We start from the raw sequence: 25,313 nt of genomic DNA, 5'->3' as shown, positions 1-25,313 counted from the left end.
TGCTTTGAGAATGATTGGGGCAGGGAATGTATGGATGTGCTTTCTACAATTGATGTATGTATATGTATGGATTGTGATAAGAGTTGTATGAGTCCCTAATAAAATGTAAAAAAAGAAAAGAGGAGAAAAAAATGATTAGGGCAAAGAGTGTACAGAGGTGCTTTATATAATTGATGTATGTATATGTATGAACTGTGATAAGAGTTGTATGAGCCCCTAATAAATTGTTAAAAAAAAAAAGACTTTGTAAATCATCATTGCATTGAATAACTTTTAAGCAGAGATTAAAATGATGTACTCATATTTAGTGGATTTATGAGGAAATTTTTCAATATTAAATGGCAATACTGTTATGGAAATCGTATGATAATAGTATTGCTGCTTATTTGCTGAATATTGGAGTATATCCTAGCTCTAACCTAAAGGGGTCCTGGTCTCAGAAACAATTAAGAGCCTGAGAAAATGAAAGGTTAGCTGTTAGAATCCACCCAGTTGCTCCATGAAAAAATCTGGTGACTTATTTCTGTCATGATTACAGTTAAAAATAAAAAATACCCTTTGAGGCAATTCTACTCTGTCACATGGCATCCCTTTGAGCTGGAGTTGATCCCTGCCACACCTAACTGCTATTCGAGCCTGGGCCATGTGCTAGTCAAGCACTGTCTCTTTGGATCCTCCCCTTAATCTTCAGAAGTGGGGCCCAGTTGAGTGATACTGCCTTAGGCTCCATTACTCATGGGTGTCAGAGCCAGGATTCAGACCCCAGTAGTAATAGTAATACTTACTATTACTGCCCTATCACAATAACATTACATAACAATCAGTTGAGTTGTAGTCTGTCTCATTTAGATTTACATTTACATTTAGTCCCAAGGACATGAAGTAGTGTTTCCCTGCTAGAAGGCTCACAATGCTATGTTGTCTGCTCAGTGGGAAAGAAAGGAGCCACTTTTACAATCACCTTTATGCAGTAGGCTGGGAGACAATGAGGCAATTCAGATAATATCCTCGGGGAAAATTAAGGACATCATATGCAACTCTAAGAAAGTTCCTTATTTACAGAATTACAAGAAGGGATTGTATTGGCCTAATATGATTCCTTACAATGGTAAGGAAATGTTACCATGTGGATGGAAATATTAACTATCTTCCCCACTCAGGAGTAGGACAAGGGTGAGAGAATGAGGAGTTAAAAAACTGTGCACATAGGACAAAGTTGGAAGGCTCACTTCACCTGACTTTAACACCTGCCACATAGTCAGTGTCAGAACAGCATGGTACTGGCATATTGACAGATACTCAGACCCGTGGAAAAGAACAGAAACCCAGAAATAAATCCATCAGCATATAAACAACTGATCTTTGACAAGGATCCAAAAAGCATCAAGTGGGAGGTGGATGCCCTCTTTAGCAGTGGTGCTGGAAACAATGGATATCCACATGTAGACAAATGAAGCAAATCCTTACCTAACCCCATGCCCAAGAACAAACTCCAAGTGACTCACAGACCTAGAAGTCAAACCCCAAACGATCAGGACCGCCAACGAAGGAATCAGGACAAACCTAAGAACCTTAGCTCAGGGAATACACAGGCTAACTGCAACAGGGAAGGGTACCTGAAATCGACCCGCAGCATATACTAAGGATAAAACACTCTGTGTGTGTGTGTGTGTGTGTGTGTGTGTGTGTGTGTGTTTCTCAGAAGACTGCACCAAGAGAGGAGCAAGCGAGCCCGTAGACTGGGAGAGGATTTTTAGCAGTGACACAACAGAAGACAAAGGGCTTATTACTAAAACTATAACACCCCCCTGGCCTGGAAAAAAAAAAGAGGAAAACAATTAACCCCCTAAAGAAGTGGGGGAAAGACCTGAAAAGAAGTTTCACTAGGGAAAGAGACCCAAGTGGTCAATAAACATATGAGAAAATGCTCCCAAATAGCCATCAGAAAAAAGCAAATTAAAGCAACCATGAGATACCACCTAACACCCTTGAGGAAAGCCTAAATGAGATCATCAGAGAACAACAAATGTTGAAGGGGATGTGGAGACAAAGGAACTCTCCACTGCTGGTGGTCATGTAGATACATACAGCCTCTGTGAAAGGTGACCTGGCAATACTTAAAGAAATACTTTAAGAAAATACTTAAAGAAAATGGAAATTGAGCTACCTTATGACCCAGCTATCCCTCTACTGGGCACATACCCAGAAGAGGTAAGAAATAGATCACGGCCAGTCACCTGCAATTCAATGTTTACTGCGACGCAAATCACATTCGCAAAGAATTGGAAACAACCTAGTAGTACACACCATAAAAACACTGATGATCACATGAAGCATATCACCTCATGGGAAGAGTTGGAGGAAATTCTGCTAAGTGAATTTAGCCAATCACCAAAGGACAAGTACAACATAAGTCCACTGAGGTAAGAGTAATCAGCACAGCAGGTATAGAAAAAAAGCCACTGATCTCACACTCTAGGGGTTGAGGTACAGGCTGTTGGGTGGGGGACAGACCAAACCCAACAATGTACATGTTATTCCAACACAAAGATGAGAAAAGGGTTGGGGGAGATGATGGCACTAGAGTGGGGGTGGGGGCGGGCAGGGCACTAAACCACCCAGGGTGAGAGTGTTGGTTGTGTCTCCACACAATTGAGAGTGTGCATGCAACCCCCACCACGGCACACCAAACTGTGAGGGCAACATAACCTCATGGAGCAACGCATGAACAGAGAGGTCTACAGGACCAGCCCCAGTCAGAGCCAAACTGACCCCTCCCTAGAAGTCTGTGCTACAGAGACCAGCACCAAACGCACATGGCAGCAAACCAAGAAGGAAAAAGAGAGTGAGGGTCTAGACCCCATATCTAGCCCAGAGGATGCCATCCTTGCACAGAGCTGCTAAGGTACAGAGAGGACTGTAGGGCCAACAACAGCTCGAGACATGCTGTCCCCTCACTGGAGCACATCATGACAGAGAACAATACTGGGGACGCCCAGCAGGGAGTGAGTCTGCTCTGAACCCCCACAGAGGGGAGAACCAGGAAGGGAACATAACATCAGCAATGGGAGCAAAGCCAAGTCACGAAGCCCCTGAGGAGTCCCAAAATAGGCCTCAGGAGGGGTAGCTCTTGGAACCCCCCAGAAACAATGGGGACACAGCCATAAAGGTCAGTGGACAAACCTGGAAATAAGTATTTGTTAGTTTTTATGCTAGTTATTTTTATTTCTCTTTTTTTAATTGTAAAATATTTATATGTTTTTTTCTTTTTTTACATTTTATTAGGGGCTCGTACAACTCTTATCACAATCCATACGTAAACATGCATCAATTGTATAAAGCATATCCATACATTCTTTGCCCTAATCATTTTCAAAGCATTTGCTCTCCACTTAAGCCCTTTGCATCAGGTCCTATTTTTTCCCCTCCCTCCCCGTTCCCCCTCCCTCATGATCCCTTGATAATTTATAGATTGTTATTGTATCATATCTTGCCCCATCCGGAGTCTCCCTTCCCCCCCTTCTCTGCTGTCCATCTCCCAGGGAGGAGGTCACATGTGGATCCTTGTAATCAGTTCCCCCTTTCCAACCCACTCACCCTCTACTCTCCCAGTATCGCCCCTCACACCCCTGGTCCTGAAGGTATCGTCCACCCTGGATTCCCTGTGCTTCCAGCTCCCATATGCACCAGTGTACAATCTCTGCCCTATCCAGTCCTGCAAGGTAGAATTCGGATCATGGTAGTTGTTGGGGAGGAACCATCCAGGATCTGAGGGAAAGCTGTGTTCTTCATTGGTACTACATCACACCCTGACTGACCCATCTCCTCTCCTAAACCCCTCTATGAGGGGATCTCCAGTGGCCGACAAATGGGCCTTGAGTCTCCGCTCTGCACTTCCCCTTCATTCACTATGGCATATATATATATGTATATATATATATATATGTATATATATATATATATACACACATATACACATATTCTTTTTTTTTTTGCATGATGCCTTATACCTGGTCCCTTTGGCACCTCGTGATAGCACAGGTTAGTGTGCTTCTTCCATGTGGGCTTTGTTGCTTCTGAGCTAGATGGCCGCTTGTTCACCTTCAAGTGTTTAAGACCCCAGACACTATCTCATTCGATAGCCGGGCACCATCAGCTTTCTTCGTCACATTTGCTTATGCACCCGTTTGTCTTTGGCGATCGTATCATGGAGGTGTGCAGCCAATGATATGATTTTTTGTTCTTTGATGCCTGATAACTGATCCCATTCGGGACCACCCGATCACACAGCTGGTGTGTTCTTCCATGTGGGCTTTGTTGCTTCTGAGCTAGATGGCCGCTTGTTTATCTTCAAGCCTTTAAGACCCCAGATACTATCTCTTGATAGTCGGGCACTATCAGCTTTCTTCACCACATTTACTTGTTCACCCGCTTTGGCTTCAGCAGTTGTGTCGGGAGGGTGACCATCGTAGAGTGCCAATTTAATAAAAGAAATTATTTCTTTTTTATGGTATTTTGAATTTTATTCTTTTTAAAAATCATTTTATTGGGGGGCTTGTACAACTCTTGTCACAATTGATAGACACATCCATTGTGTCAAGCACTTTTGTACATTTGTTTCCCTTGTCATTCTCAAAACACTTGCTTTCTACTTGAGCCCTTGGTGTCAACTCCTCATTTTTCCCCTCCCGTCCCCATTCCCCACTCCCCACCCCCACCTTCTCCATAAACGCTTGAAGCAACAAGCCCACATGGAAGAAACACATCAACCTGTCTGGTCATGAGGTGTCAACAGGATCAGGTAACCGGCATTAGAAAACCTAAAACAAGCAAACACATAAGAAAAACATATTGTTGAAAACAATGGGGTTGAAGCAGAGACCCAAAACCCATCTGTAAACAATGGGCCATCCCCTCACAGAAGGGTCACAAGGAAGGGATGAGTCAACCAGGGTGCAGTATAGCACTGATGAAACACACAATATTCCTCTGGTTCCCTGAGGCTTCCTCACCACCCACTATCATGATGCCAAGCCTGCCTTGCACTGTGGCACGTACACAGGTACAGATAAGTGCTCAAAATACATGGAATCCTGGTCAGCTAAATCCCTCAGGAACGGTAATGGGACTAGTGATGCCAGGAAGGTGGGGGAAAGGTGAGGAGAGGAGAGGAAGAATGAAGAACAGATTGAAATGATCCACACATAACCACACACTCTCCTCCAGGGGGACAAACAACAGAAACCATGGAGGAAGGGAGACAGTGGTCGGTGTAAGATTTGAAAATAATAATAATTTATAATTTATCAAAGACTCACGAGGGTGGGAGGGAGGAAGAAAAAGAGGAGCTGATACCAAGAGCTCAAATAAAAAGTAAATGCTTAGAAAATAATGATGGCAACATATGTACAAGTATGCTTGATATAATTGATGTATGGATTGTTATATGAGCTGTAGGAGCCCCCAATAAAATGATCTTTTTTAAAAAACCACTCAGAAATCCATCTGCAAAAACATTCAATGGCAAAGAACTGAAAACACAGAAATAAAATCATTAGCATACAGACAACTGATCTTTGATAAGGGCCCAAAGAATATCCAATGGGAAGCAGATACCCTCTTCAACAAGTGGTGCTGGAAAAAAAAATGGATATCTACCTGCAGAAAAATAAAGCAAGATCCTCATCTCACTTCATGCAAAAGAATAAAATCAAGGTGGATCACAGACCTTGAAGTTAAACCCCAAACTATTAGGACCATCAATGAGGGAACTGGAACCAACTTGAGAACTCTGGCACAGGGAATACACAGGCTATCAGAAATAGGGAAGGACACAAACACAAAGGAGGCACAAATTGACAAGTGAGATATACTGAAGATAAGACACCTGTGTACATAGAAAGAATTCAAGAGAGTAATAAGAGTGTCCATGGACTAGGAAAACATCTTTAGCAATGACACATCAGACAAAGGCCTTATTACTAAACTCTACAATACGTTACTAGCTTCCAAAAAGAAAAAAAACTAATTGTTCACTGAGGAGGTAGGCAAAGGACCTGAACAGAAGTTTCACAGAGGCAGAAATCCGAATGGCCAATAAACATGAGGAAATATTCCAGATCTTTAGCCATAGAGAAATGCAAATTAAAACAATGAGGTACCACCTAACACCCTCAAAGATAGCTCAATTCAAAAAATCAGAAAGCAACAAGTGCTGGGGGGGGAGGGGGGCTGTGGGAAGACAGAAACTCTCATGCACTGCTGATGGACCTGTAGGTATGTTCAGCCACTATGGAAATCGATCTGGCGATATCTAAAACAGATAGAAATTGAGTTACCATACGATCCAGCAATCCCCCTAATGGGCATATACCCAGAAGAGGCAAGAAACAAACCAAGGCCAGACGTCTGTGCGCCAATGTTCATTGCAGCACAGTTCACAATTGCAAGGAGTTGGAAACAACCCAAATTTCCATCAACTGACGAGTGGATTAAAATACTGTGGCACATACATACAGTGGAGTACTATGCATCGCTAAAAAGCAGGGATGAACGCATGAAGCACATTACCACATGGGAAGAACTGGAGGAAATCCTGCTAAGTGAAGTAAGCCAAGCACAAAAGGACAAGTACAACATGAGTCTACTAAAGTAAGCTTAAAAAAATGTAAAAGGGGCATAGGAAAAAACCTACTGTATACAAACATTCCTGGGGCGAAGACCAGGTAGTATGGCAGGGGCCAGACCAAATCCAGGGATACATTTGGTAGCCAACTAAAAAAGGAGGGGAAAAGAAAGAGGAAAAAGGGGGCTGATAAGGACATGGGTAGTGGGGGAACAGGGCACTAACCCACCCAAGGGGAGGATAGTATTTATATCTCCACAGGGAAAAAGGGACCAGACTTCAACCCAGTGCTCCAAGATGTGAATGCAACATACTGGCATGAAGCAGGGAACCAGTAGAGAGGTCTGAGGTGCCGGCCCCAATCCCAACTCCATGGACAGCAGCCCCTCCCTCCAGAAGAATTTATTTCAGAGGACAGCACTGAAGCTGCAACTCAGGAAGAGGGACATGTCTGATCAGAGCTCACGGGAGCAAATGAAGGGGGAGGAAGAGATAGTGGAGCACATCCTGGCCCATCAGGCCTTGATGACGAGACTCCCACTCAGAGCAGCCAATCCACAGAGAAGACCACATGACCAGTCCCACTATGAGAGACGACATCCCTCACTGACCCATAGCCCTACAGGGACAACACTGGAGCCACAGTGTGGGAAATGCGCCTGATCAGATCCCACCACACCAAGGCAAAACACTAAGGACGTGCAACAGAACAACAAGGGGAACAGAACAACTAAGTCCCCAGGGAATACCAAAAATACTTTGGGGCCAGGGCTTGGCACCCCATCAGACTTGACGAGAAAACACTCCTAAAGGCCAACAAATAATCCTTGAACTAACTACAAGCTTGTCATTGGCTTTTTGTTGTTGTTGTTGTTTTGTTTTCTTTTGTAGCTTGTTTTTCCTCTGTTTTGTTTTTGTGCATGTTATTATCTCCGCAGGTCTATATAAATAAGACAGGCTGGATGAACAACATGGGAGAGGGGGAGATGAGGGAAAAGGAAGTGGTGTTAACAAACCCAGGGGCAAGGGAACAACAAGTGATCTGAATCAGTGGTGAGGAGGGTGTAGGAGGCCTGGTAGAGCATGATCAAGGGTAATATAACCAAGAGGAATTATTGAAACCCAATTGAAGACTGAGCATGATAGTGGGACAAGAGGAAGGTCAAAAGAAATAGAGAAAAAAGCTGAGGCAAAGGGCATTTATAGAGGTCTAAATAAAGGCATGTACATATGTAAATATATTTATATATGAGGATAGGGAAATAGATTTATATACATATATTTATAGGTTTAGTATTAAGGGAGCAGATGGACATTGGGCCTACACTCTAGGACTCCCTCAATGCAAGAGCGCTTTATTCTGTTAAACTGGCATTCCATGATGCTCACCTTCCTGACACAATATTGAAGACAAAGCCGGTGCATAAGCAGATATGGTGAAGAAAGCTGATCATGCCCGGCTATCAAAAGATCTAGTATCTAGGGTCTTAAAGGCTTGAAGGTAAACAAGCGGTCATCTAGCTCAGAAGCAACAAAGTCATGGAAGAAAGCACACCAGCCTGTATAATCATAAGGTGTCGAAGAGATCAGGTCAGGCATCATCAGAACAAAAAAATCATATCGTTGTGAATGGTGAATGGTGGGGGTGGAAATGCAGAGTGGAGACCCAAAGCCCATCTGTAGCAACTCGTCCCCACTATCCTGATCCCAATTCTACCTTACAAATCCAGTTAGACCAGAGGATGTACACTGGTACAGATAGGAACTGGAAACACAGGGAATTCAGGATAGATGATCCCTCAGGACCAGTGGTGAGAGTGGCAAAACTGAGAGGGTGGAGGGAGGGTGGGGTAGAAAGGGGGAACCGATTACAGGGATCTACATATAACCTCCTCCCTGGGAGATGGACAACAGAAAAGTGGGTGAAGGGAGACATTGGATAGTGTAAATATGACCAAATAATAATTTATAAATCATCAAGGGTTCATGAGGGAGAAGGGAGGGGGGAGGGAGGGGGGAAATGAGCTGATGCCAGGGGCTTACATGGGGAGCAAATGTTTTGAGAATGATGAGGGTAACGAATGTACAAATTTGCTTTATACAATTGATGCATGGATGGATTGTGATAAGAGTCTTATGATTCCTCAATAAAATGATTTTTAAAAGAGCTTTATAGAGAGTGTAATTGTACATTAAGAAAATATCCCAGCCCAGTTCAGATCAAATCCTTAAGTCCATATTAGCCCGTATGACCATTATCAGTCTGTAAGTTCCTCTTCAGACTCCCACAACACATGCAATGACGCTAAACGCAGGAAAATCACAGGGCATTGGGTGGAAAGTCTTTTGCATCCCGTGGCGGTGGAAGCTTCTTAGCACTGGCATGGGTCACTATGCAGCTCCTCCAGTTCCAGGACTCTAACGTCGTTCCCTGTGTTTACTCCACACAAATGCCTCGCAGGGAGTAAGTATGTGTCCGGCCTTGAAGGAGCCATTTATCTCTTTAGCGCCTCCAAATGAGGTCATCAAACTGAAACCTGATTGACAGGCTAAACTCCACCCCTTCAGCCGTCTCAAATTGACAACAGATTATTTTTAATATCTTATGCAAATCTTCTGCCTAAATAATTGAGATGTGGTTTTCTTGATTACACATCAAGAATTGTTTTAGCACTCTGCTGGCACACAATGGCTAAGCACTTCACTGCTAACTGAGCAGTTGGTGGTTGGAATCTTCCCCTGGGCTCAGGAGAAGGCTCAGGAGTGGAAGATATATGGTAATCTGTAGCTATAAAGATTATAGCCTTGAGAACCCTACTCTTGTCCAACAGGACAATGGGTTTGGGTTTCATTGGTAATTGAATTTTCGCATAGTTTCCCCACCCCATTTTTACTCTTTTATGCTTTTATGTTTTGAACTAGCTCCAGCGAACTAGCAAATATTAGCTAAGAACCCCCAAATCTCAGCAACTTGTCACAACAAATGGTTCTTGCTTACAGTAATTCCAACTTAGTTGCAGAAAGCAAGTAACTTTACATCAGTGACTATGAGTTTCCTGCTCCACCATCTTACCTATATCAACATCGTACTCTTGTACTTCTGGGAGGTGAATGATAGTAGAGGCTCCTGGGGGTCAGAATTGTGACTCAAACCAGAAATGATATGTATCATTACTGCCCACACTTTGCTGAACAAGACTCAGCCATTGTAAGCATGCTGGGAAATGTGCGCCCATGAAGCAGGGAGGTTGATGAACATTAGCAATCTTTGCCACACACATGTGAGTGAGATTTTTTGTTTTGGTTCTATTAGCTAGTGTTTTGAAATGAAATCATTTAATTGAGATAATAATTACAGAAGATGTTATTAAAATATGTTGTCATTTATAATGAACTTATTAGTGCATGCCGGTAAAGACTAGTTAGATTAGTACTTGCAGGAAAACAACATTGCCTCCTGTCCATGCAACCATGAGAGAAAAGTGGAGAACCTGAAACGAATGTAAATACGAAATTGAAACAGGAGGAGAACAAAGCTACCTCAATTTCTCGTCCCCCTCCCTCTAATCACTTTCAATAGATTGATGGCATCATAACCCTGGTGATGCTGTCAGATAAGATTTGGGCCACAGGGTCAGTGGTTCAAACCCATCAAATGCTCTGTAATAGAAAAATGAAGCTGCCCTGCTTCTGTAAATAAACTCTATAGAGAGTCACTGTCAGGTGGAATTGAGTGGATATATATATATATATATATATATATATATGAATTATTCCAAACTATGAGATCACAGGAACCTAAAAATTAATGTCACTGAGTCAATGCTGACTTACAGTGCTTCCTGTAGGTTCCCAAGACTGTAGTTGTTTATGGGAGTGGACAGCCCTGTCTTTCTCCCACAGAGCTGCTGGTGGTTTTGATCTGGCGACCAAGCAGATTTTAACCTAACTCATAACCATGACAGCACCAGAGCTCCTATGGTGTAAGAGTAGTTTATTACTGGTTAGAAGCCGTGCTGGTGGTGTACGGGTTAGGAATTGGGCTCCTTAAAGGAAGGTCAGCAGTTCTGCTCTCAGGGTCAGCCTTGGAAACCCAAGAGAAAAGTTCCACTCTGTGCCTGGGGTAGCATACAGCTGATGACAGTGGGGACTACTGTTATGACTGAATATACTTCTAAGATCATAAAGTATCTCTAAGAAGCAAGGATGAGCTATATTTAGAATATAGTTGATATCTTTTGTATGTGCCAAAGAACAATAAGCGATTTAATAAAAAAATACAATTAATAATAAATTTTGGGATGAGAATGTTATAAAATGTGACTTTAGAAATATAGTTCAAGTATCAGCAGCAGCTTTAATAATGCAATAAATCTCCTTTTGCTTAATTCCATTAAAGATGATTAATAAATATTTCTGAAACATGTACATTCAAACTACAGAAGACTTACAGATGTCTGCAAAACTGGCAGAGTATTAGGAATTAGTAATAGCAAGCCCCCTGGACTTAACAGTATCAATATCTATATTTATAAGATCTCATACCACAGTGCCTGAGTCTTTACTCTCCTGATGATCTCTCTTGCTATTCTAACCAGAACTATTCCACCATGGTCTTATAAATGCAAATTGATTCCTAACACACAGCAATAAGAGCAAATCTAGAAAGTTCTCCTTTAGATTTTTCTTCTACTCAGAAAATTTTGACGTTCTTCAGTACATAGTTAAGATATCACACTGTTTCCTATAGTGATTTTCTCTGCCCAAATTCAAATAATAAGCATTCATTCACAATCAACATTATCTGGATAGCAGAGGTACAATTAACATTCCAATAATTCCCTCATGGGATGCTATCCCTCTGTATTGGATATTTTATTGTTGCATTGTATTCAAATTCAGAACATCACTATAACTAACTGGTGGTAAATCATTAAATGCTAGTCATGCTATTTAAGTAGCAATATTCTGAATTCTTTACTAAGTACTTTATATCTACAGTGTATTATGTAATTTTAAGATACTTGATACAATCGACTCACAAGAAGGACTTGACGCTTTTTTAATTATAGGAAAGCCATTTTAAATCTTAAGCCCTGACTAGAAAACATGGACCAAATCATATTGACTTAAATAAGTGATGATGTTTACCTCTTTATCGCAGAATAGTAATTTTTTTTTTTTGGTTTAGAGGAACATAAAAACAAAATGTGGAACACTGTGATTAGAAAAAGCCTAGGGCAGTAATTTTCCAGAGGTCTTTTTGAAGAAAGACTTTGTAAAGAAAAATAAAACTCTTCAAGCCCACTTATCACCCCTTAAGTATAGTAAGAAAAAAAAGATAAGATCTGGAAATGAACAGACTTTCAAGAGATGCCGGAAAGAGGGAATTCACATTTAAGAAGCAATTGCTTTAGGCTCTATGTTGCCACATTCTTAGAACAGCATATCATCCTGTACTTCGTTTTTTTACCTGCAAAATCCATTGATAACCATCTATATAATAGAGTTTGGTGAAGGAAATAGAAACTACTGTTATTGAGTGGAAAAGAACCTAATAAAGGAAAATGATGATGTGTAAGCCCCAGGGAACAGAGTCAGAAAAGTCTCAATATCATCACTGTACCTTTAAATCCAATGCACCACAGCTGTGGCTCAGCGGCCAATCAGCAAAGCACATTCATTTCTGTCCCTGCAGCCACCGTTGATGACATCACACCTCCTCAAGAGGTAAGCTGTTAAGTCAATGATGGAATATGGGATCCAGCTGCAAGAATAAGTCTGTTTGAGCTGTTTGACTGCTTTCCGCCTTCAAAGAAAAAAATCCACTCACTCAAGTTCACTTCAGTGGCAGAATATAAACCAGATACAAACCTCTAGCTTGAAGAGAGTCTGAGAACGTGTTTTAAGCCTTCTACTTCTTCTGGCGATCTAAGTATGGATGAAGGCATGGACAGTATCTGCACAGTCTGCTTTTGACTTACTCAGCGTTCATAATCTTCTGTTTACCTTCCAAAAAAAAGCCAAACCGCCAGGCTCGAGCTTGCATAATAGTCTTGATATGAATAAACGTATCTCACCATCTCTCCTAAAACACAAAATCCAAATTCCATTCACTCTACTCATATTGTTCCTTCCACTTCTGTTGCCGCTGTTACTGTTAAGGACCTTCAACTAGAGTATGACCATCCTCATAATCAATGTATCTTACTGAATGTGTTCCTGTTTTTCACTGGCCAACCGTGATGTCCTGCCATGACTTCTCCCTCCTAAAACTAAGTCCAAGGCACTGCTAAGTACCATTCTGACAGGGCGTCTTCCAAGGCAGATGTGTTTGTTCTTCTGACAGCCCATGGTATGTCCAGTGGTCTTCGTAAATACTGTAACTCAAATGCAGTAGTTCCTCGGGATTCCGTATCCAGCTTTCTTGTGCGTATGAGGCAATTGAAGACTGTCTTTTGGGTCAGACACACCTTAGTCCTCAAGTGACATCTTTCCTCTTTAACACTCTAGATACTTTATGCAGATTTGCCCAGTGAAATGTGTCATTTGATTTCTCGCTGTTTCCATGTACATTGATTGTAGATCCAACTCATATAAAATCCTTGACAACTTCAGTCTTTTCTCCATTTATCATGATGTTGCATATTGATCTGGTTGTGAAAATGTTTGTTTTCTTTGATGACGTGTAAGCCCCAAGAAGCCGAGTCAGTTCTTCTCCATTGAGGTGTGATCCATGTTGATAACTAAAGTCTTTATTCATCATCTTTAAGCATTAAAATCTCTTTCCACTTTCAGCAAGCCAGATTGTGTCTTCTGCATGCTAAGCATGTTCTTTCCTCTGGATTTCTAGCTCTAGATATTTGCACCTTTTACTGTAATACTTTGCCTTGTCCTCTCAAGCAGCCCTTGGAATATTTGGATAAGCTCTTTTACTTCACCATTTCATTGTAAAGATCCTATGTTCAGGAGAAGTTTCAGAGTCTCTTCTGACATCCAGTGTGGTCTTTCCTTAGTCTCTGTCTTTTTAATGTCCTTTTCTTTCCTCGCGCACGATGCCCTGATGTCATCCCAGAACTCATTTGGTCTCCAGGCAATAGTATTCAATGAGCCATGTCCAATCTTGAGATGGTCTCTAAATTGATGTGAGATAGATAGGCTTCAGGTTATTTTTTGCCCCTGTGGATTTGTTTTCATTTTCATCAGCTTCAGACTGAACTTACACATGAGCAATTGATGGTGTGTTTCACTGTTGGCCCCTTATCTTGTTCTGACTAATGATAAACTTCTCCATCATCTCTTTCCTCAGACATGGCTGATTTCACTCATATGTGAAATTTGCACAGTGTGAAATGTACATGGCTCATGTGAACTGTGCCAGACCAATGTGTACAGTTGCCATTTATATTGCTGGAAAGGGTATTTCCTTTTTTTTCTTTTTACATTGTATTAGGGGCTCATACAACTCTTATCACCATCCATACATATACATACATCAATTGTATAAAGCACATCCATACATTCCCTGCCCCAATCATTCTCAAGGCATTTGCTCTCCACTTAAGCCCCTTGCATCAGGTCCTCTTTTTTCTTTTCCCCTCCCTCCCGGCTCCCCACTCCCTCATGAGCCCTTGATAATTTATACATCGTTATTTCGTCATATCTTGCCCTATCCGGAGTCTCCCTTTCCCCCCCCTCCTCTGCTGTCCCTCTCCCAGGGAAGAGGTCACATGTGGATCCTTGTAATCGGTTCCCCCTTTCCAACCCACTCACCCTCCACTCTCCCAGCATCGCCCCTCACACCCCTGGTTCTGAAGGTATCATCCACCCTGGATTCCCTGTGCCTCCAGCTCCCATATGCACCAGTGTACAACCTCTGCCCTATCCAGCCCTGCAAGGTTGAATTCGGATCATGGTAGTTGGGGGGGGAAGCATCCAGGATCTGGGGGAAAGCTGTGTTCTTCATCGGTACTACCTCGCACCCTGACTGACCCATCTCCTCTCCTAAACCCCTCTTTGAGGGGATCTCCAGTGGCCGACAAATGGGTTTTGGGTCTCCACTCTGCACTTCCCCCTTCATTCACTATGGTATATATATATATATATATATATTTTTGCATGATGCCTTATACCTGGTCCCTATGGCACCACATGATCGCACAGGCTGGTGTGGTGTGCTTCTTCCATGTGGGCTTTGTTGCTTCTGAGCTAGATGGCCGCTTGTTCACTTTCAAGCCTTTAAGACCCCAGACACTATCTCTTTTGAAAGCCAGGCACCATCAGCTTTCTTCGAACCATTTGCTTATGCACCCATTTGTCTTTGGCGGTCGTATCATGGAGGTGTGCAGCCAATGATATGATTTTTTGTTCTTTGATGCCTGATAACTGATCCCATTCGGGACCACCCGATCACACAGCTGGTGTGTTCTTCCATGTGGGCTTTGTTGCTTCTGAGCTAGATGGCCGCTTGTTTATCTTCAAGCCTTTAAGACCCCAGACACTATCTCTTGATCGTCGGGCACCATCAGCTTTCTTCACCACATTTACTTGTTCACCCTCTTTGCCTCAGCAGTTGTGTCAGGAGGGTGAGCATCGTAGAGTGCCAATTTAATAAAAGAAACTATTCATGCATTGAGGGAGTGCTTGAGTAGAGGCCCAAGGTCGGAAAGGGTATTTTCAATGAATAAATTGTTGTGGATCTCAGTGTCATTCCTGTTACCATAGTCTTTCTTTCCAACTCTCCACCCTTCTTTTGGTTCCCAACTTTCGCGTGCCAGCCACAGCATCTGTCAGTGCACCGTGATTGTGTATGTTATCAATTTTAGACGGCAGAAGTTGGTAGAAGCTTCAGTGTCAGTATCTTTGGCATTAGTGGCTGGTACATCCATTTAAACAATGTCCTAACAAAGGCATATTGATGGGCAGTGGTGCTGGGAGCCTCGTGAACGCGTTGCCGTTACTAACAGTGGGCAGCAGTGCAGGAGGCAATGGTACCGCGCACACCACACCAGGCGCTCTCAGCAGCCGCAGCAGCAGTGGCAGCAGAGGCGCCTGCCATCGCAGCCCCCTCACTCCCTCTGTGTGTCCTCTCGTCACTAGCACCTGGCTGCTCAGCCGAAGGAAGAGCTGATTGCTGAGTTCAAGAAGGCTTTCTCCGTCTTCGATAAAGATGGCGACGGCACCATCACAACAAAGAACTCGGAACTGTCATGAGGTCTCTGGGGCAGAACCAAACTGAAACGGAATTGCAGGATGTGCTCCACGAGGTGGACGTGGGTGGTAATGGCACCATTGATTCCCCAGAGGTGTGGACGATGATGGCCAGAAATATGAAAGACACAGACAGTGAAGGAGAAGTCCACGAGGCATTCCGAGTCATTGACAAGGACGGCAATGGCTACATCGGTGTGGCCGAGCTCCGCCAGGCCATGACAAACTTAGGAGAAAAACTAACAGACCAAGGAGTAGATGAAATGATCAGAGAAGCAGACATCGACGGCGACGGACAAGTCAACTATGAAGAATTCGTACAGATGATGATTGCAAAATGAAGACCTTCTTTCAGCTCCTGTATTTCTCCCGCCGCCCCCCCCCCCACGCCATTAGAAGAATAAAATTGAATCTTTTACTTACTCTTGCAAAAAAACAAGTTCATTTATTCATTGTTTCTGTATAGCAAAACTGAATGTCAAAAATGCCTTCTGTCCATGCACGCATGCACACACACACACACACACACACAAACACACACACACCCCTGCATGTATTGGTTGGTGGTCCTGTCCCCTAAAGATCAAGCTCCACTTCAGTTTTACAATATCGATACTTGGACGAACCTTATTGATAAGGAAGCACTCAGTGGGATCCTTCAGGAATCGTTGACTCATGACCGGCACACTGGGCTGGCCAGTTTCCCATGCATGCGGCTTGACAATTGAGCACAGTCGGGCATTTTCATGAAAATTGGAGGAAAAAAAATAATAACCCAAAAAAGAAAAGAAATCTGGTCTGCAGAGACACAGAGGCGCAGGGGACTAAATAGTCACCCATTAGTAAACACCTTGATCAGCCAGATGCTTCCTACAATACTCTTTAAATAAAATCTCATAAAACTTTAAAAAAAGAAGAAAAGAAAAGAAATCTAAAACCTGTTCAAATGGGTTCTAGTTCAATTTGTTTAGCCTAAATTGTCGTAGCTGGTTTACCGAAAACAAACATACTTTAAATAGGTGTACGTCAGGATGACTTGCAGAGGGAGGAGTTAAAGGCGGAGGGGCGTGGGGTAGCCTGTTGAAATGTGGCCCCACTGCTTTGGAGGGTCCTCTGAGACACCCTGGGCTCCAAACCATGGTGGCGGTGACACCCACTGGCGGCGTGCCAGCCTGCCTGCCTGCCTGCGCTCGCCTAATACCTGGGTTGGGCTCAAGGGCCCAGTGGGCACTGTCCCCACCAGTTTTTAAAAAGAAACCTTTACCAAGGGAGCATCTTTGGACTCTCTATTTTAAAACAAAGCAAAAATTTGCATTCAGATCAGACAATGTTCCACTGCTGTTCATAAGGTTTCATTGGCAGTTTAAAAAAACAGATAGCCTTTCCTGATTCCTAACCCGTGTGAGTCATGAAACTCTGATGAAACATATCCATCATTGAAATACCCCTTTCCTAATTTCCAGCATCACGGCAACATGAAAACCGCCACAGCATGACACATGCACAGACGAATGGTGGTCATTTCCTCTCATTCCGTTCTTATCCCATCATGTGTCTTTCAACTAACGTTTTCTATACCACCATTAACAAAGGAAGAAGGGAATTCAGGAAGATGTGATGGTTAAGGTTGTGTTTAAATTTGGCGGGGTCATTATTTCAGTAGTTTGGCAGTTAAGATGCAGCAATTCCCCATAATTAAATCCAATATAGTATCATCCCCTCCGTGGTGATATTTTCTATAAATAGCCAATCAATGGAAAAGGAATTTCCTTAGGGGTGTGGGCTGCTTCTGATATAGGTGAACACTCTTGCAAAGCACACTTGCTTTTTGGTAGATCTGGATCTGGCACCTGACTCATTATCTGATCCGCAGTTCTTTGGAATTGAGCTAGCAACCTGTCATCTGATTTGCTCACCTTGGGGTTGTCAGCCTGCAGAAACGTGAGTTAGGAGAAGCCTCCAGTCTAACATCTGACCCATAGACTTGGAATTGGTCATCTCAACCATGATACGAGCCATTTCCTTAAGATAAATATTTCTGTATGTATACAGAAGAGTTTCAAAAAGCTAATTGGAAAATGGAATATAATGATGATTATTTTTTTCAGTGAATTTCTTAGTGTTATCAGCAAACTTCACTGATTTTGCTACTCTACAGTATCCAGTCTAAGACATTTGGTTCCATCTGTGAATGACATATGATCCCCAAAATCCAAGTGACAGTTTCAGCTTCAAGTTCAGGGGAACATTCTATTTTGGGAAATTGAGATCTCTAAACAACTAGGATAAAAGTTGTCAAGATAAAACATTTTCATGTTTTGTGTTGGTGTAAATGTGAGAGTATCCTGGCCACATCTATCCTGTAGCTCTTAGATTCAAGACCTCTGGCAAGGAAAGTGATAGCACCATAGATTTGTGGCTAGTTTTAGAACATTGATGGAGGTAAGTAAAAAAAATTCCTACAAATTCATAGAAACCATTATTCAAAAAGAAAATCAAAATGCAAAGCTCTTGCTTCTTCACATGCAATCCATGTAACTCTATACACTTCTGAAAGTGATGTTTCCATGTCTTTATTCAATTCCCCCAAAGAAATCTGTGGTCTCCAATTAACACCACATAAAAATGACAGTACACAAGTTATGTTCCTTTTAAAGATTATTTGCCTTTTGGGAATCAAGAAGGCGTCTCTATGGGTGCAAAAAACAGAGGTGTACAATGGATGGGACTAAGGTTTCCCAACAGATTCTTGAAAGACAGCTCTTTTCTATCGTCAATCAATAAGAAGGTACATTTTTCTGGTGGAAAAATAAGTATTTGGCACCACTTTCCTGGCCTCCTTTCCACCAGTTAAGTTTTCCATTTACATAAACATCTTGCTAACAAGGTCTGTGTCCTTTGAAACAGGCATTCTGCCTGGAATGAGCTTCCCAACGGACCACCTCTGAAGCCTCTGCTTTGGGTGAGCTCCCATGTAAGGTCCCTAAGTATACCACCGATTGCAGAAATATGTTGAAATATATTTTGTTTAGAAGAAACCCCATGTATGTATGAAATAAACCCGAGTAGCGATACTTCTTTAGTCATTCTTGTACAGCATCTTGAAGGAAAGCCCCCTAATTTCCCAAACTGTTTTCCTAAGCTGCAGTGACTACAGTCTTCATAAAGCATTTCTCCTTTTTGTTTGTTTGTTTGTTTGTTTTAAGATCACATGCTTTAAAGAAATAAGGTATAAGGCATATATTGGCTAGAAGCTAGCATAACTTTGTCCTCTCTTCCTGAGAACAGACTGAGTTTATATTTCTCAATGTCTCTTGCTTTCACGCGCTGTAATTTGAATGAATTCCTGACAGTAGAGTATGAGGGGGTACCCCCCAAAACTAGAATTACGCTAGGTGGAGTGGAGCTTTTGTAATACACATGTGTCCCCCTGGTGAGAATGGGCACTCTGAGTTAGTGCACCCAGTGGCATCGCCTGGTAAGGACCACTCTGGTGACAGTGAATTTTTTCTTAAAATCAGTTTCATTCAAACGTTGATTTTTGTGATGGCCAATTTAAGAAAACTATGTGCAGCTGTGAAGTTTTTTTCCTGCTCAGGAAAAATGCCCCAGAAATTGTTATGATGTTGAACACAGCTTACAAGGCAGCACGATGGGGAAACCTCAAGTATATGAGTAGTTTTCTCATTTCGAAAAAGGTGAAATTTCTATTGATGACAAGCCTCATTCTGGATGTCTGTCAGCTTCCCAAATGGATGAAAATGTCGACTAGAGTTTTTTCCACCAGGTCAGACTGTTAATCAAGCTTTCTATTTAGGGATTCTGAAAAGATGGTGCAACCGTGTACAACAAAAAGGACCGGATTTGTAGGAGATGGGGGACTGGGTTTGCCACCACGACAATACACTCACTCACACAGACATCTCAGTGCACCAATTTGGGGTAAAAAACCCAGCATGCCTCTCTTGCCTCATGCACCTTACTCACCTGACCCTGCTCTGTGCGACTTCTGTTTCTGCGAATGAAGAGGGATATGAAAGGACAGCAATTTGTCGATGGAGAAGAAGTGATGAAAAAAGCAAGCGAGGGAGGTGCTGTCAGCCATCCAAACCAATGAGTTTGAAAAATGTTTTCCAAACTCATAGATTTATCAAATGTATTAAGTGTAATGGAGAGTGCTTTGAAGGTGAGAGGATTATTGTGTTAAAAAATAATAAAAATGAAATATATAGTTTTGAAAAAATATTCCGTTTATTGGGGGGTACGTCCTCGTATGATTTGAATTGGGTGAACGTCATCTCTAAGCCTAGCCCATTAGCAAGCCTTCTCCTATATGTGAAATCCTCTGTACCTCTTTCTCTAACCCTATCTATGCAGCTGAATACCCACGGTCGTTGGAAGAAAGGAATATTGAGATCTCCGAGTGACTCCATGAAGCAGTCTTCAACCCTTTCCTGCTGACTTCGGTGGACAGTCCTTGTGAAAGAGGAGGTTTGAAATGATTATATGGTATTAAGGAATCCAGGTGGTATAGTGGTTCACTGCTTGTTTGCTAACTAAAAGGTCAGCAGTTCAACCCTATCTGCTGCTGGGAATAGATGGGAGAAAGATGTCGCAGTCTGCGGCTATAAAAACTTTCAGGCGTGGAAATCGTATGGGGGAAGAGCTACTAGGTCCCACAGGGTTGCTATGGGTTGCTTTATGTTTAATGGCAGTGGGTTGGATTTGGTTGTTATTGTGTCACATGGAAACTGCATTTGGAGTTGTTTGTTATATAATTATCCCAGTCTCCCTAGTACATGAAAAGATTAAATTCAAACCATGTGGGTCTATTGCTTCATTTATTTTATTATAAAATTATATTTGGGAGCATATGCATATCCTGGAGTTAAACAAAGCACTCAACAAAGGCTTGAAAATAAACAAACGGCCATCTAGCTGAGAAACAACAAAGCCCACATGGAAGAAGCACACCAGCCTGTGAGGTCACAAAGCATCAAAAGGATCAAGTATCAGGCATCAAAGACCGAAAAAATCATAGCATTGTGAATGAGGGGGAGTGCGGAGTGGGGACCCAGGCCCATCTGTGGCAATTGGACATCCCTCGCTGAAGGACCATGGAGAGAAGAGGAGCCAGTCAGGGTGTAGGAACAATGAAACACACAGCTTTCCTCTAGTTCCTAAATGCTTCCTCTCCCCCACTATCATGATCCCAATTCTACCTTACAAATCCAGCTGGACCAGAGGATGTCCACTGGTACAGATAGGAACTGGAAACACAGGGAATCCAGCACAGAGGAACCCCTCAGGACCAGTGGCGAGAGTGGTGATACCAGGAGGGTGGAGCGAAGGTGAGCGAGAAAGGGGGAACCTATTACAAGGATCTCTGTATAATCTCCTCCCTGGGGGATGGACAGCGGAGACGTGGGTGAATGGAAACATCAGACGGTGTAAGATATGACAAAATAATAATAATTTATAAATTATCAGGTTCATGGAGCAGGGGGACAGGAAAGGAGGGAGGAATTGAGGAGTGAATAACAGGGGCTTATGTGGAGAGCAAAAGTTTTAAGAATGATGATGGAAACAAATGTACAAAAGTGCTTGACACAATGAATGTATGTGTGGATTGTGATAAGAGTTGTACAAGACCCCAAAAAATGATTTAATTTTTTTTAAAAAGACTACACTTGAATGATCTTGCTAGTAAATCAGACTTAGAATAAGTGTTATTCTTTTAAGAGCAGACCAGAATGATGCCCTCAACACAAAGGGAGGTATCAAATGGTTGGCTATTCCAAGCATGATTCCACGTCACCAGGTCAGTGCTGTTTTCTGCTGGCACCAGGCTGGGCACTCCATAGTGGTGATAGGCAGAGCAGCCTAGCTAAATCTTCCACAGTGCTTGTGCTCAAACATGACCTCTCTTGGAGCGACTAGTTTCCTGTAGCTGCTGTAATAAATTACCACGAAACTGATGACTTGAAATGACAAAAAATTACGCTCTCTCAGTTCTAAGAGGCCAGAAGTCAGAAATTAAGGTTTCAGTAGGACCACACTCCCTCTGGGGGTTCTTGGGGATAATCTATTCCTTAGATTTTTCGGCTACTTGTGGCAGCCAGCAGTCCTTGGTCGCAACACTCCAATTTCTGCCCCTGTCTTTACATCACCTTCTCCTCTGTGTATGTGATAAATCTCCATCTCTCTCTTCTAGGCATTCTTGCTCTTAAAGAAATAATGCAGGGTTTTCTTCTCATCTTAAGATTCTTAACTTATATAAAACATCATCTCTCCAAATAAGATAAAATTTACATATTCCAGAAATTAGGACCTGATAGATTTAGGACCATCTTTCAGCCCATGACACTGTACTTGAACCCCTTTGGGTTTTGAACCCATTGGCTAAGGAAAGATGATAGCTAGGCAACTGGACATCCCCTTACAGAAGAGTCATGGGAAGGAGATGAGCCAGTCAGGGTGCAGTGTAGCAATGATGAAACATACAACTTTCCTCTAGTTCCTAAATGCTCTCCCGTCCCCAACACTCTAATGATCCCAATTCTACCTCACAAATCCGCTGGACTGGAGGATGTACACTGGTACAGATAGGAACTGGAAACACAGGGAGTCCAGGACAGATGATCCCTTCAGGACCAGTGGTGAGAGTGGCAATACCAGGAGGGTGGTGGGAGGGTAGGGTAGAAAGGGGGAACCGATGACAAGGATCTACATATAACCTCCTCCTTGGGGGATGGACAACAGAAAAGTGGGTGAAGGGAGACGTGGGATAGTGTAAGATATAACAAAACAAAACAACTTTAAAAATTATCAAGAGTTTGTGAGGGAGGGGGAGCAGAGAGGGAGGGGAAAATGAAGAGCTTATACCAAGGGCTTAAGTGGAGAGCAAATATTTTGAGAATGATAAGGGCAATGAATGTATAAATATGCTTTACAAAATTATTGTATGTATAGATTGTGATAAGAGTTGTATGAGCCCCTAATAAAATGATTTTTTTAAAAAGATGTATCTGAAATGTGTAGCCAAAAATAGCCTGAGAGTCAAGGATGGTGAACAATCATTAAGCTAATGGCAATTAAAAAAAAAACAGTGGTAGCCATGCTAATCTCTGACAAAAGAGACTTCAAGGTGCATGACATAAGAAGGGATAAAAGAATTATAAAATTAAAATAGAAAAAGATGATAGCTAGTACAGAGAATAGGCCATCTCCCTCTGTCTATTAAAAGCCTCTCTGCAGTGGGTGTGTCTTGCGAGCATTTACGTGAAACACAATGTCACATTCAGACTCTCTCAGAGCTCCTTGCCACCACATCTTCCCTTGTATTCAAGCCTGGCCAATCCAGCACTAGCTGGCCAAGAATGATGGAATTCCTAATTTTGGCAATTTTCCCTCCTAGGAAAAACAGGTCATCAGATACCCAGCCTCTGACACTGAAAGCGTTTTCCTTGCACACATCTTTCCGGCGTCCTCCTGAGTAAAGCTGTGATGCTGTGCAGGGTGTTTCAGACGGTGCTAGCAGAGTATGTGGAGTGATTAATAAGATCTTTTTCAGTTTATCAATTAGGATCCCAGCATAAATGAAAACTGAGCCCATATGGTTTAAAATAAAAATATCTTAATGAAGGGCATGGTGATTTAAGTACAGGCAGAGTTGAAGAAAGAAACAGGATGATGAGGTTCTTAGAAACAAGGAAAAGTGTGAGCTGTTATCATCTCTGGTGGTGAACAGAAGGGGAGAAACAGTGTTGCTGGAGCTCAGTAAAAGGTGTAATCTTAGAATGAGAACTCTGGCTGCCCATCGGAGCTGTGCTTGCGGAGCGAAGCAGTCAGTCAGCAATGCAACACCAAAACAAGGAGAAGACACGAGGGGACCTCCTGCTCCCTCTTTTTGTCCAAGAGAAGCTCTGGTGGTGTACTGGGTTACACACTAAACAGCCATGTAAACCCACTGGACTCTCCATAGGAGAAAGATAAAGCTTTTTTCTCCCTCCAATAAAGATTTATAGCCTCAAAATACTAGGTCGTATTTCTACTCTGGGCAACAGGGCCATGTAGCTCGGAATAATAGCAACGGTGAAGGGTTTGAGCTTTGTTGTTCTTTGTTTATCCCTCTTTTGAGCATCTGTTGGTAGCTTCTATTGATTGGACCCAATTCCCAAGCTAGGAAGAAAGCCACCCCAGGATATGAAATGGGGTAGAGACTAGATCAGCGATATGCCAACACAAAACCAACATCAAGCTCAGTAACATTTCAAAGGAGTTTCCCTGAGGCCATAGGTGTGAGTTGAGAAAGAATCAGCAATGCAGCAAGAGTAGGTGCAATGGCGGTCTGAGGCTCTGCATCCCACTTCCTTGTGCTTTCATCGGCCTCACTTGATGAAAGATCGCTGCTGGGCTGTGATTTTTTTACTTCAGATAACACCCAGTCAAAAGTGGGCAACTCAGATAGCATGGTCATTTGATGTTCTGTGGCTCGACAGAGATACAAGTCTCTCTCGTGACCCAGAAGGAATTCAGGATCTATTTCTTACAAGAATAATTATTTAAAGAGTAAGTCATAGCTTGTTCTAAAACCCTCTGATTCGACCAAAGCTTGCTACAGACTTCCCACAGATTGCTTTCTGCCAGTCCTTTTGAGCACCGTTTAATCTGTTGGCTCCCAGGGTCTGAATAGCTGAGTAGCTTATTCTGCATCCAAACTAGTAGTAAGGCCTTATCTGACTCTGGACTCTACTCAGAACTGGCAGTCTTACTGGATAAATAGGTCCAAGTAGCAATCTCAAATATGTATATTTTGTCTCAAAAGTCCCCTAAAACCTCTCAATCCTTGTGCCTCTTCAATCGTGTTGGGGAACAAGGCACAGTAGTTGTATTCACTGTCGAGGGAATATCCCAACCAGCTGCAAGCCATTGGGCAGCCACACACTTTACTAATTAGTATTGTAGGCCCTTGAGTTTCCATCCTGTCGGGTTCTCCCCACAACGTCTGGCACACATACCAGGGACTCTATGATCATTGCCATCTTCTACTCACAGCATCCAGTCAGCGTGATGCCACCCACTGAAAGGACCCCAGTGATGGATTATGGCCGCATGAGACAAGTAAGCTCCCCCTGTGGACTGAATTATTAGAGAAAACTAAATTATTACCTTGTCTTGAGGTAAGACTGGGAAGGGATACAGCTTTCCCTACCACTTGAATGTGTTTTTAGTTCTTAATCGAAAATGAGGATACAATCCTAAACATTATTGTTAATTGAATAGCAGGTGCCAAAACTATTTTGGTTTATTGCCTTATTAACTTCATTTGAAATAGTAGTGGAAACTTGGTTAAGTTCATCATAATCCAATGTCATTATTCAAATTGCATCCAATGTCTGGCTAGGTCAAATACCAAACCAAAAGAAACCCATTGCCAATGAGTCAGTTCCAACCATAGCAAACCTACATAGGGTTT

At 42.5% G+C, this 25,313-nt stretch overlaps 1 protein-coding gene across 1 annotated transcript; it reads left to right on the top strand.

The window, feature by feature from the left end:
* Positions 1-15,834: 15,834 nt before the first annotated feature.
* On the top strand, positions 15,835-16,176 carry LOC142452856 (calmodulin-like). Its single transcript, XM_075554038.1, has one exon. It carries the CDS (start codon positions 15,835-15,837, stop codon positions 16,174-16,176), a length of 342 nt encoding a protein of 113 aa, XP_075410153.1.
* Positions 16,177-25,313: the final 9,137 nt, after the last annotated feature.

The sequence above is a fragment of the Tenrec ecaudatus genome, chromosome 7 (assembly GCF_050624435.1).
Source record: "Tenrec ecaudatus isolate mTenEca1 chromosome 7, mTenEca1.hap1, whole genome shotgun sequence".
Lineage (NCBI taxonomy): Eukaryota > Metazoa > Chordata > Mammalia > Afrosoricida > Tenrecidae > Tenrec > Tenrec ecaudatus.
The sequence above is the reverse complement of the archived record's forward strand: the minus strand, read 5'-3'. Positions and strand labels throughout refer to the sequence as shown.

What these genes read in the sequence shown, in the direction of transcription:
- LOC142452856 (XM_075554038.1), top strand. Translation starts at nt 15,835, where the DNA reads ATGAGGTCTCTGGGGCAGAACCAAACTGAAACGGAATTGCAGGATGTG.